This window comes from Lissotriton helveticus, chromosome 8, assembly GCF_964261635.1.
Source record: "Lissotriton helveticus chromosome 8, aLisHel1.1, whole genome shotgun sequence".
Lineage (NCBI taxonomy): Eukaryota > Metazoa > Chordata > Amphibia > Caudata > Salamandridae > Lissotriton > Lissotriton helveticus.
Window position 1 is genome coordinate 1,560,462,116 of NC_136069.1, and position 12,137 is coordinate 1,560,474,252.

General features: G+C 39.8%; 1 protein-coding gene across 2 annotated transcripts in view; it reads right to left on the reverse strand.

Moving 5' to 3' along the window:
* The window catches only part of C2CD3 (C2 domain containing 3 centriole elongation regulator), a 494,984-nt gene that overhangs the window by 433,783 nt on the left and 49,064 nt on the right, over positions 1-12,137 (reverse strand). For both annotated transcript variants that reach the window (XM_078658566.1, XM_078658565.1), the window contains exons 4-5: positions 10,371-10,567; positions 6,186-6,424 (exon numbers count right to left, since the gene is read on the reverse strand). In XM_078658566.1, coding sequence (XP_078514692.1) covers positions 6,186-6,424; positions 10,371-10,567 — 436 coding nt within the window. The remainder of the gene's footprint in view (positions 1-6,185; positions 6,425-10,370; positions 10,568-12,137) is intronic.

Below are 12,137 nucleotides of genomic sequence, written 5' to 3' on the forward strand. Positions count from 1 at the left end.
CCCGTCCTCTCCACGTGGTTTGATTTGAATTGCCTCCGCTGCCTTGCCCTCCTCCTCTTCCTCGAGATGTAGTTCTTCCTGCTTCGCTGTAATTTTTTCGCGTCCCAGGTCTTAATGATTGCAGTCTGTTTTGGCATAAAAAAACAATTTCTTCACCAGGGGAGGGTCTTCTTTGTTGTGTTTCCCCATTTGTCTTTCTTTGTTCAGATTCCGATCCACTCCCGCCCTCAGAGCTGAAGTCTGACATTGTTGAGTCAGTCTGATCTTTTCGTGTTTTTGCTTGAGGTGCTTTGGTTTGTTTATTTGCCTGATTTTTGCCTGCTGACGCATTCCTTAAGGAATCATATCGTTTCGAAAATGTGAAAATCTGTCCTAATTCATAGTCCGTGCGGTCTCTTTGGAACTTATATGTTTTGCGGTCTATGATTTTCTCCTCCTCTTTTTTCAACCTGGATTTCATTTCCTTTAGTAGTTTCTCTTTTTCATCTTCCGGACCCATTCCATCCAATTCCTCATAAATGCTGGATATCTCTTCTAACAATTGAGCTCTGTCGATATCCGCATACTTTATCAGTACCAGGACCTGCTGTCTGGACGCTTCTAGGTTTATCTCGGCCCACTCCTTCATTAGGTCCGGGTTCGGATTTTCGTAACTGGGGGCTGATAGGATGCGTAAGCCACGCGGTATTCTCCTAACGTCAATGTAGCTTTGTAGGGATTTTGACTCCCACCATTTACTCTGTTCCTGACGGGATTTCTTCTCTAGTATTTTTATTTTTGCAGTCAGGGTTACATTTTTGGAGCTACTGGCAGCCTGTTCTTGTGTCTCGGTAATCGGTTTTGCCAATTGTTTGTCCGAGAACATTGTACTCGCCCTTGCTTCCCGCTCTCTTACGCTGTCGGCAGACATTATTTTACGCTGATGATAATATATGCGGGCGTCACGTTACTCTGTGGGTGTTTGAATTTCCCACCACAGGTAACCCCGCGCACCCGTGCCTTCCTCCCGCCGGTACCTTGAATGTTTATATCGCGTAGTCCTCCGTCCTTACTCCTGAACTCGTGCGCTTTTCTCCTTGTGCCGCTTTCAGGAGGACTGGACTTACGTCTACAATCTTCGTACTCCTGGGGGGTCCGACGCTAATCTCCCTCTTCCGGAAGTCGCAAACAATGTCCGAGGCAAACCTCAGACCGGATACCACTTCGCGTCGACCAGTCAGCTTTTCCCTCTCAAGCCGACTTTAGGAAGGGGTCCGTGTTGAGCCGTGTGATATCGTAACGGCTGCACATATGTGAAAACCTCCGTCCTCCTGCCACAATCACCTCAGACCTGATCGCGCTGGAAACAGACACGGACCACACTTGGATGCTGGTTAGTTCGTTTATTCAGCTGTCGCCATAACGTTTCGGCTGAAAAGCCTTGATCACATGACAGCGTAACCTTGTTTTTTTGGCTTATTTAAAGTGCACAGTGCTCATTAGTGATTGGTTCATTTAAATTGTCACCACCTTAGGGTAAACACAGTTGATGGACTTACACATAACATTTTTACGGTATGCACACATATATACAGTGCTTATTTACAATTATTAGTCGTCCACTTTTCATCAATATTTGGGATAAATCCCATAAGCTTCTTACACAATTTCTGGGTTAAATCCCTTTACGGACTTTGAGTAAAATTATCCACCATATTTGTACATTGTTGCCATACTTTTGTAGTTTATATTCTTTAAGTTTTGCCATAATTTACTTCTTTATTTTTTGATAGAGTAGACATATCTTTTTCCTATCTGTTTCTCCCCTAAACAATGTGATCGATATTTAAAGCCAAGACGGATAGTGTTCGATGCATTGCAACTTTGCATTGTTCAATTGTTGCCTACTCACAGACCAGCTGTTACTATTGTTGTATATTTTTTAAGTCCTACAGTTACTCCTGTTTTATATTCTCATCAGAAACCTCCACCTTGTCCACGCTTGTTGGCCTGTATTCCAGGAGAAATTTTCTCATATGCTCAAGTTCCTGTCTGAACCTAATTGCCTTCTTGATAATGTCCTGGCACTCTGTTCATTCTGCAGCTAGCAACTGCTACACAGAGTATAAGGCCTTATCTTCGGTATACGAAGACAGTCAAGCCGTTGCCAAGCAGACTTGCACTTGACATTATTATTCAGTCACGCATGTGATTTCATACCTTATCAAAGTTCCCATTTGTTATCATCAAAAATCCCAATATCTTCCTATCTTAAAAAAGAAAAATTAATGCACAGTGGGCTTCTTCGTTCATCTGCTGATGTGATATTGTTTGCTTTTCTGAGTTAATGGCTCCAGGCATATTTATTTTCCTTTTTATGCCCTTGCATGGAGTTCATGAAATTCCCTTCTTTGTAAAATATATTCTGGTGCAATTCACTAAGACTTTCAATCACATTTTTGCCCACAACCTGTTTGCGCACTGCTCCAGGTTGCAACCATGCAAAGAAACACTGCATAGCTCCATAGCTGGTAGACAGATGCCATTGAATTACTTTCTGAAAATAAGGCTGCCAACACTAGCTGTCAACTGCATACTTCTCATATAGTTTTGAATGGGACTCCACATGGCACAGTTTGTCAAGATACATCCATCATGGGCTAAATGTCTGCTTTGAAAAAGAAAATGGCCAAATAATGAAAGATACTTCTCTTCCTTTCAAAATGTGAGTCACATAAATACACTGTAACTGAGTGTTCATCATTTGGAACAAGTTCTTCCCAAAAGAACCCCTAAATGTCTACTTGTGAATGCATCCAGCACTCAGTATAAATGTGAATAAATGAATAAGATATCTACTACTTGGAAAGTAGAATACCTTCTCCAGAAGGGGAAGCAATTCTTTATACTACTCTTAGTCTAAATAATTGCATACCTAGATTACCCCTATTCACACCTTGCTTAGTACTTCAAAACAAAGAGTTATTTCTGATCTGTTATATACAGTTGCCTTTGTACACCAGAGTACTTTTTTGATGATCTGTCTTCAAAACAGTGGTTATGGCTGTACTGTCTTGTCAACCAAACTATACTTTAAAGCCCTTTGACACCCTTTTGGGTAGGTAAAGCTATCTTGTGACTTATAAATAAACAGAGAAATGAATAAGAGACAATTGTTTAACCTGAGACCATTGACCCCTGCTGCTCAGCTGGAAATAGTTGTTAACATTTCTTACGCTCTTTGATGTATTATGGTAACATATAGAACCAGGTCTGAAACAAAAAGATAAGTGGCCATATAACTCGAAAGTCAAGATAGCGTAAGACTTATTTCAATCCCCCAACACCCACACGGAGCCCAACATTGCACTGGGAACATTAAAAAAAATAAATACATCAAAATGGTGGCAATAAAATATGGGTTTAAAAAAATTGCTATATGAAACTGAAAATATATCTATGTACAGAAAAAGGAACATTGGAAATGGATTCACATATTACACATGCGGGGCCTCTAAAGAAACAGAATTATAAATAGCCCCACAGTTCGATTAATGCACTTGCTGTCCTAAACATGAATCATTACAAGGATCCATAATACACTGCAACTAAAGCCCACTGACTAGTGACAAAATGGTGGTTGCGCACTTCTTTCATAGAAACAGCAGCTTGAGGGTGGAAATGAGAAATAGTACACCAAAAATCAGTGTATGCTTGTGGTCACGTGATATACAGTAACAATTAATGTCACCTAATAACGCTAGTAGTCATAGGGTACACCATTCATTCCTACCTATAAATAACAAAACATGCTCATTTATCATGTCATTTTCCTTGCTTGGACTACCCTGAAAGTCTTCCCTGAGGGCCCTAGGTTATTACTTCAATGCTGGTGAACCCACGTTATCTAACCCTAGATAGGTTAATAAGCTTCAAAAAGGGTAATGAGCAAATGTTCTCTTGTCTGCCAGGAAGTTAGCAAAATACCCACAAACATATGAAAAAGTGCTAAAGATTTAGATTCTGACCATCCACAACCCCCGAATACAAACCGTGGGAATTTCAATATAATTCAAAGTATAATTAAAATTCTATTCTATTTAAAAGGGGTGTCTGGAGCTTTTGTGCATGTCCTTTTTCTGTCATGATTACAAATATTAATGTAAGTTCTCTCTCAGTTTAGTTAGGATAGATTAAAATGGGCTAACATTCCTTTACTGATTAGATAAACAGCAATAATGTTCTACTCTACTAGTCCAACACAGACTCCCGCTATTTAGTAATCAGTCATCTAAGCCATCAAAAAGTACTCAAACACCAAAAACTATAAAACAATCAACTTACCTACTGACAAGGGCCTATGTTATTTATAAAATATCTCTCCCTAGTCGTAAGCTTATTACCCTTACGGCCTTAAAACATGCAAGTATATGCCCTTTAATGGAAATCCCTCCATTGATCAGAAAGAACTGCCCAAGTACTGAAATACATTCAACCCATCGCTATCCAGAAAGAAGCTACAGCAGAGAAAATACAACTTACATTTTTCATGGCAGCCAATCATATTTAAGACATAGGAGACAGAAACTATCACAACATGCATCAAAACATCTTTTGTCAATGGATGCAGACCAAAAATAACTTCTTATGAGCTTTGATTTGTCTGCTACAAAAAGACCATGAAGTAGTTCAATGCCCAGAACAATAGGTGGGTAATTGTAAGAGACAGGCTTAATGGCTGAGTTCTGTTGGTTCTGGTGGGTGACTGATGACATGCTGACCATTATGTGTGGAGTACTGTGTTCTCTGCTCAAGCTGCAGCTACTATCTTGCCAGTTTCAGTTAACAATGGTGAGCTCGGGCAGCAAACCTTTATAATCCAATTCCTTTTTAATTTATTTTCCTTCAAACTCCTTCAGGTTTTGGTTGTGTGCTTGAACCATGATTACATTCTTGGAAATGTTTATTTTTTACACCTGCATGTTGATTCTGGCATGTTTTGTCTACCACTGTTTCACCAATGTTTTGTTACAGGTCTTACTGCCTGATGTAAATAGAATGATGTTAATACCCTTTAACCTTGCTACTGGTATGTTTAATTTAAGCATTTTATTAATTGTTTGTTTGCATTTGGATAGGGTTGTAACGGGGTATATTATACTAAGATTCACTTGACCTACTATCTGTGTGCACCTTTTTGGGTGGGGTTTTGGGAAGGTGGGTTACCTTACCTGCAATGGAGATGATTTAATTCTTTCTCCCACATACTCTTAAGACACTGCCTCCTGCCACCCCTCCAGTTTTATTGCTGTATCTGTGGCCGTTTGCTTTGAATTTCAGACAGGTGCTGTCATGCGGACATGCTCGTCAGGCTTGTTTCACAACTTTTTTTGGTGTGTTTTTTGTTTGGTCAGAGCCTTCATATTTCACATTTGTGGTCTTAAGGTTACTTTGCAAACACTAACATTCTGCTTATAGGAACGTAACAACTTAAAAGGCTTGATATTTTCACTTATTCTCCTAAACATAATGGCTGAATATTTGAATTCTATTGTTTACTTACAAGAGTTCCTCATTGTTTCTATTTTATTACTCCTCTTCAACTGTTTGATTTCCATAATGATGTGATTCCACTACTACAAAACCTCCATCACCTTACTTCTTCTTGGTCGGTGGTTCAATAAAACACACTGATTGGCTATTGTTCGGATGCCTCCATTCTGCAATAGCCACCCTGTTAGACTCACCACTTCTCAATTGTATGTGCTGTCCTTTCTTTGTACCACTCAGTCACAGTTGTTTATTGTTTCAGGATGGGTGCCACGAGAGTGCAAATCTCAATGGCAAACCTGTACCAGACACCTCCTAGTCTCCTCAGTCAGTTGGATGATGTGGTGGAACAAGACGCCACTGCTTTTGACACTCTTTCGGTGAACATGTCTTGCAGTGCCACTTCACTTTTATTATGAATTACTAATAAAATATTTTGGAAAGTAAAACCTCCAACGATTGAGGAGTATGGACACTCAATATTATTTTGACCTCCGGGTCAAATTACAATTGAGAACAAGGCGATAGGCAGATGTATTAGTTAAACGTGTACAAAAAATAGCGAAGACATATTTCAGTAGGGAAAGGATGTAAGGTTAAGAAGCATTGAAGAAACCTTACAATCAACACTTCAAAGCTGCAAGACAACTACAAACCTGAAAGCAGGTCCTTTGTTGGCGCGTTGCTGAGAGAAAGTCTGTGTAAATCATGGTGATTGTTGGCAATTGGCTTTGTGAGTTCTTCGGGCTCCAGAAACTTCCACTGCCTGGGTTCCTTGGTGTCCTTTAAAGACTCATCCTGTGTAATAGGCTCCAGATTCAAGTGGTGATGTGACTCAAAGAAACTGTCTTTGGAGGTATCTGTGTTTTCCTGGAAATACAAGTGATCTCTTCCCCTGTTCAAAATAAAATTGTGTTAAGTAGTAATTTCCACCTTAAGACCTTCCTATCCACTTATATCTGAAATGGTATTAAGTCACTAGCCATATCCCGAAAAGCCCAAACTTTATTACTGTCCCAATTTCAGATAGCATAATGTAGACTGGCACTCAAAAGATTATGCTATATACACAAGCAAAACTGCAGAAGGCCAAATTAGTTTAGCATTAAAAAAAAATCTAATTTTACCTAGTGTGGCAGAGTTCAATAGTGGAAAAAACCATAGCAATTACATGCCGACTAAACATAAATTATCTTTCCCATATGATAATTTGAGTGCTGCAAGTTCCTTCAGTGTGTTCCTCTTCATACCATATAGTTTTTTTTTCAGCACACTGTGAACAACCATCCACTAAGGTCGAATGAAATTTCATAAACCTGTGCAGTTATACTTCATTACTGATGGTGGTGTCAACAGGAATCACAGTTTCCTTGGAATTCAATCCCTATTTTTATCTGAACAAATATACTGAATGTCAGAATGGCAGGGTCACAGGAGAACGCTAACAAACCAACAACTCCGACTAGTCTAAAAGAAATTTGGATTGCTTACATATGTGTAACTGTGTCAGACATAGTTAAATGAGAGGAACACATTTTGTTTTTGAACACACAGTGTGGCAAAGAACATAAAGGCATTTAAACAAAAAGAAGGTAGATGGATCAAACATGCTTGTCGTGCCTGAATCCTCCACCTCCTCCCAGCTTTTTGTAAATAAACCATGCAGTTATTTAACTTCTAGCCAAACGTGATCAAGGGGTGTAGGATGGGCAGTACAAAAGGAAGTCAATGGAATAAGCACAGAGTTACCAACAGTATGCATTGGTTACGTTAATGTGGTTTGCAGTAAAATATTATGGGAAAAAGTGGACTGAAAAAAAGTCATGTAAAAAAATACACAGAAAACAAATCTAAAACTGTTGTGCCTTACAATGCAAGGGTAAGTGTGCCGGGAGCACGGACAAGGAGGAATCCTCTTGCTAAAATAAAGAGGGGCGTTTACAGTGAGGTGAGGAATGTGGTGGGTGACTACTAAGGAGTTTTTAGGATTTGGGAAAGAGCAACATTAAAAGGCAGTAAGGGGATGGTAGGGTTCAGGGATTGGCAGGGTTAAAGGATAGTTAGGGGCTTTAGGGTTCAAAGAAGAGTGGTGTTAAAGGGTACTAAGTTTTGTTTTCAAGGTTTAGAGTCTGTGGGGCTCATGCATGGGTAGTAGAGGGTTACAGTTGGTTTGTGGGGTTCAGGATGGGTAACGTCAAGAGGTAGTCAGGTTTTTAGGTTCAGAGAAGGGTAGAATTAAGGGACGGGTCACGGTTTGTTTGGTTCAAGGCTGGGTAGTGTAGAAAGGTAGTAAGTGCTTTTAGGTTCAGGGAAGATTGTACAATTATTAAAAATCATTACAATCATGAACCACAAAAACAATCTGTATCAAGATTACGAATTCAAATAAAATTACTCATTCATTAAAAGCAATACAAAAGCCAACTGGAAGTCACACTCCATTTGAGCACTGTTGTTGAATTACAAGCAGATGGAACTGGCAATCATCATACTGCTACAGTGCAGTGTTGTTCGATTAAAAATCGCTAATATAAAACAAAATGGAGCATCCGTTGAAAGTCATTGCAATGATCAATCACTAGACTTACAGCACAAATAATCTTCATGCACCAACAATATAGACTGATTTCATTGAAGAGACATGAATGTGTGGACCATACTCCTGTTGCACGTACCCTGGATCTTAGCTACTATCATGTTGATAGTACACTGCTCTCTACTATGACCAACAAGAATGGCTGCTTCACGGGCTGCAGGTTAAGGCACTGGTTACCGTGCTAATTAAAGTGCTTTGAGATGCTATTTGGGTGCTTAGGCAGCCGTCCATATGGCCAGGGGGTAACTGACTAGTCATGCATAAGGGAACCAGACTACTAAATCGATGTAAAGGCACAAATATGGTGACAATCACATAGAGATGCTGTAACCTCTAGGACAGACCTACTCAAGGCACATTATGGCCATGGTGGTATTTAGGCTTCTAAGGAGCACAAGACGGCTGCGGCAAACAGCAGTAGCTAAGATGCTGGTAAAAGTGCTAATAAAAATGTTTTCCTGGGCTCCTAGGGGAGATGATACTACAGCAGCAAACCTTTGCTGGCGATTAAAGTGCTGATTAAAGTACAATTTAAAGTGCTTTGGGACTCTACGGTCAGGGTCTAATTTGCTTATCAATTGTGGGGAGTCCTGACTACTGTGTCAAAGTTTGAGGTGGCTGTAATCACTCACTGTAGCCCCTGGGTCAGGCCTTCTCAAAAGGAATCAAGGCCAAGTGGGATTAGAGGAGTCCTGAAAAACATGAAACCACTGCAGCAGCCAAGAAGGTGGCAGTTGCAACTTTCAAATTTGTTTTAAAATGGACAGATAACTGGGAGGATTTCCCCTTTAGGTAGCATTTGACTGCTTCTTTAGAAGTGCTTTCATTTAATGCCTTAAAAATGGGGCAAAGCCACAATATTCTGTGGGGTAATAATGTTTTGGAAATGCAGGCAACATGAATAAGGGATTCAGATCCCATATTACAAAGTCTGCACTCTTTGTCCGTGTCACTGCTCCTCCTAGCATACCAATATGATTTCAAGGGTATCTGCCCAAATCTTATCTTCATCAGCTGCATCTTCAAGCACTTAGAGAGGGGTTGGGATAGATACATTTTGTAAATGCCCAGGTCCTGAGGGACACAGGGCGACCCCATTACAGTTCAGGGGATAGATACATTTGCAGCACTCCTGAGATATTTAGGTTGGCTGCCCAACCACCATGGAATTCTTCCTTCAGCACCTTCATGTCAAGGTCTGCTGAAATTATTATTACTAGTTTTATTAAGAATTGTGAGGTCTGTTTCAACAGGAGATTAGCAGACGATATATAGTGGGCCTTCAGGTTGTTCAGCTTGGTGGGGATAAACTGTGACCACAGGAATTTTTCTGTATTATTACCGGCCAAATAAGATGTTTTAAAGTCCCGGTAGGGAAGAGTAGAATTAATACGTGGTTTAGGGTCAGTAGGATTCAGGCATGAATAGGATAAAAGGGTTGTAATGCATTTATAGAGTTAAGGGATGGGCAGAGTAAAAGTGAATTAAAGGTTTTTTAGAATTAGAGATGGGTAGCATTATGAGGCAGTACAGGTTTTTTAGGGTTCAATGTAGGGTAGGAATAATAAGCGTTTTTGAGGGTTCAGGGTGGGGTAGGGTAGGGTTTTTAGGTTTCAGTGAATGGTCCTTCAAGGGGTAGTAAAAGGTTTTTAAGGTTCTAGGAAGGAGGTGTTAAGAAGGTAGAAAAGGCTGCCAAGGTTTAGGGTGTCGTAGCATTAAGGAGTAGTTGGGGGATTATATATTTTTTCACACAATCGGAACATGATTGATGGGAATGTCCTTGGTCACCTGACCTGAACAAAGTATTACACACAGACACAGGGGTTGTCTCCATATAGGCACTGGAACATGACACTCCTTTAACAGAAATCCATTGTGATTAGGGATGCCCTATGAGTGCGAGGTAAAGTATGAGTTGTCTGTTCCACTGAGTCACCTGAATCCTCATGACTCTCAAGCACCCAGATACCCTCCTGCGTGAATAGACTCGCTATACAGCTCCACTGGTTGATTGATAGGCTTAATCAAGCTGTTATGAAGTTGATCAAAGCCTGTTCTATTTATTTGGCCTCTATAGAGCTGGCATGTCACATAACCTTAGTAAAAAGTCACATTTCTTACATAAGCATCATTTCATTTTTGAGGTGTCAGAATATTTTGCTCAAACAAGGTACACACACATTAAAAATCAAAAAAGAAACCAAGTGTCTAATTTCAGTTGATAAATGAGGAAATGCATAGTTACCTAGGAGTAGTGGCTCTACTGCTGCTTGCAGATTCTTTCCCATTCGCAGTAGTTCCGGAGAGTTTTTGTGGCTGTGATGGAACAATGATAAGATGGGGTCCTTGGGTAGAGAGAGCTGTCTCTGAACTTACATCTGTGGCAGGGATGGAAGTGCAGCTGTCATATGTTTCTGATAAAGGTTCTAAGGCTAAGGACACCTGAAAAACAAAACCAGCCTGTGATTGCAGTGTTTAAATGATGTAGTGAAGAACTATTGTAGCACAAAGTGGTACAAGACTGGATATATCATTCCATTTGACGAACTTAAAAGATTCAGTCATTTCTTAAGGATGCTCAATTAAAGTAGCTATATTCAAGACAATATTCTATTATGCTAATGTATTCAAACCAATTTTGCATGTAGCGGCATAAAGTGACCAACAATGTGGCTGATGCTGTGCTCAGTGCAAAGTGGAGAAGAACACACCCATGAAATGGGCAGGTAAAGATTAGGAGAAGGCAGTCAGTCTCAAATAGTACAAGTGGCAAAACAATATTGTTAATGGCTGAATCTAAAAGTCCTTATACTACATTTAGTGGATCTGTATATTAATCCTAAATAACATGTTGATTAACTTGAGAATAGTCAACCTTTTGCGACAGACATTTAAACCCAAGGGTAATCACTTGGACTATGAAATTATTCTTAACAAAAGCAGATAGGCCTATGCTGTTTCCAGAGAAACAAGTAAAAAAGTACTCCATTAGTTGAAGGCCTAATGCAGGCCTCCACAGGCCATAGTAGTTTCAAGTATCTATTAAATATCATATTAAAGGAGAGGCCACAAATGACTATTAAAGGACCCTTGGGAAAGGTCAGTTCATTTACTACTGGTGGTAGTGTGAAATCGTGCTGCAAAAACAAAATAATCCATGTCAATTCCTAGTACAGTGATCCCACAATTGGAGCATCTGTAATGAAGAAGAAATGCATCAATTGAATTGTAGGTTGGGCAGCCTACTGTGGAGAGGTTTAAGGATATAAGCGAAAGGATACGCATTCCGGCAGCAACAGTCCCCACCTGGAGCTGCATCCAGTTGTATGGATAGTAAAATCTGGCCACCTTGTTTGAACTGCATGTCAGTGAGGTACAGGCCAAAAATCTAGAATCAGTAATAACAGAATCAGAGATTATTCAAGATTTGACCGTTATGAGCTGGCACCACATGTTAAGCAGCAGCATGATGAAGAAATGTAGCCCTGGTTAGCGTATGCAAGAATAGCAGGTTTGGCAGGACGCTAATGGAAAGAGCAGCAAGGAATTATTTGATAATTAAAAACATACAAACTCTACATTGTAAGAGCTCAAAACTACATTAATGGAAAACTAGTCACCTTATGTACAAGAATGATACCCATAATTTTTATTTTTATATCAAGATAGGCAAGTATTATGGTGGTACTAATATGTCAGTTGGGTAGTCAAGGTGCATTTTGGGAAGCACACCAAAAGGATGCTAAATAATTCATAAATATTCTGTCTGAATTATGGGTGTTTACGTCCGGGGTCATTACATGTATGTGGTAAGTCCTACAATTCATGCATTGCATACACCATCAAGGCAAAAATGTGGTTAATATATTCTCAAGTATAGTCAGCAACATGAATGGAGAGCATTTCTTATGGATGTAGCATCATCATTCAACAAGCATTAGAAATGCAATCGGGCTCGGATTTATTTGAGTTTGAGCTAATGGCATTGTAAATGCCAATATATTGTTGCTAT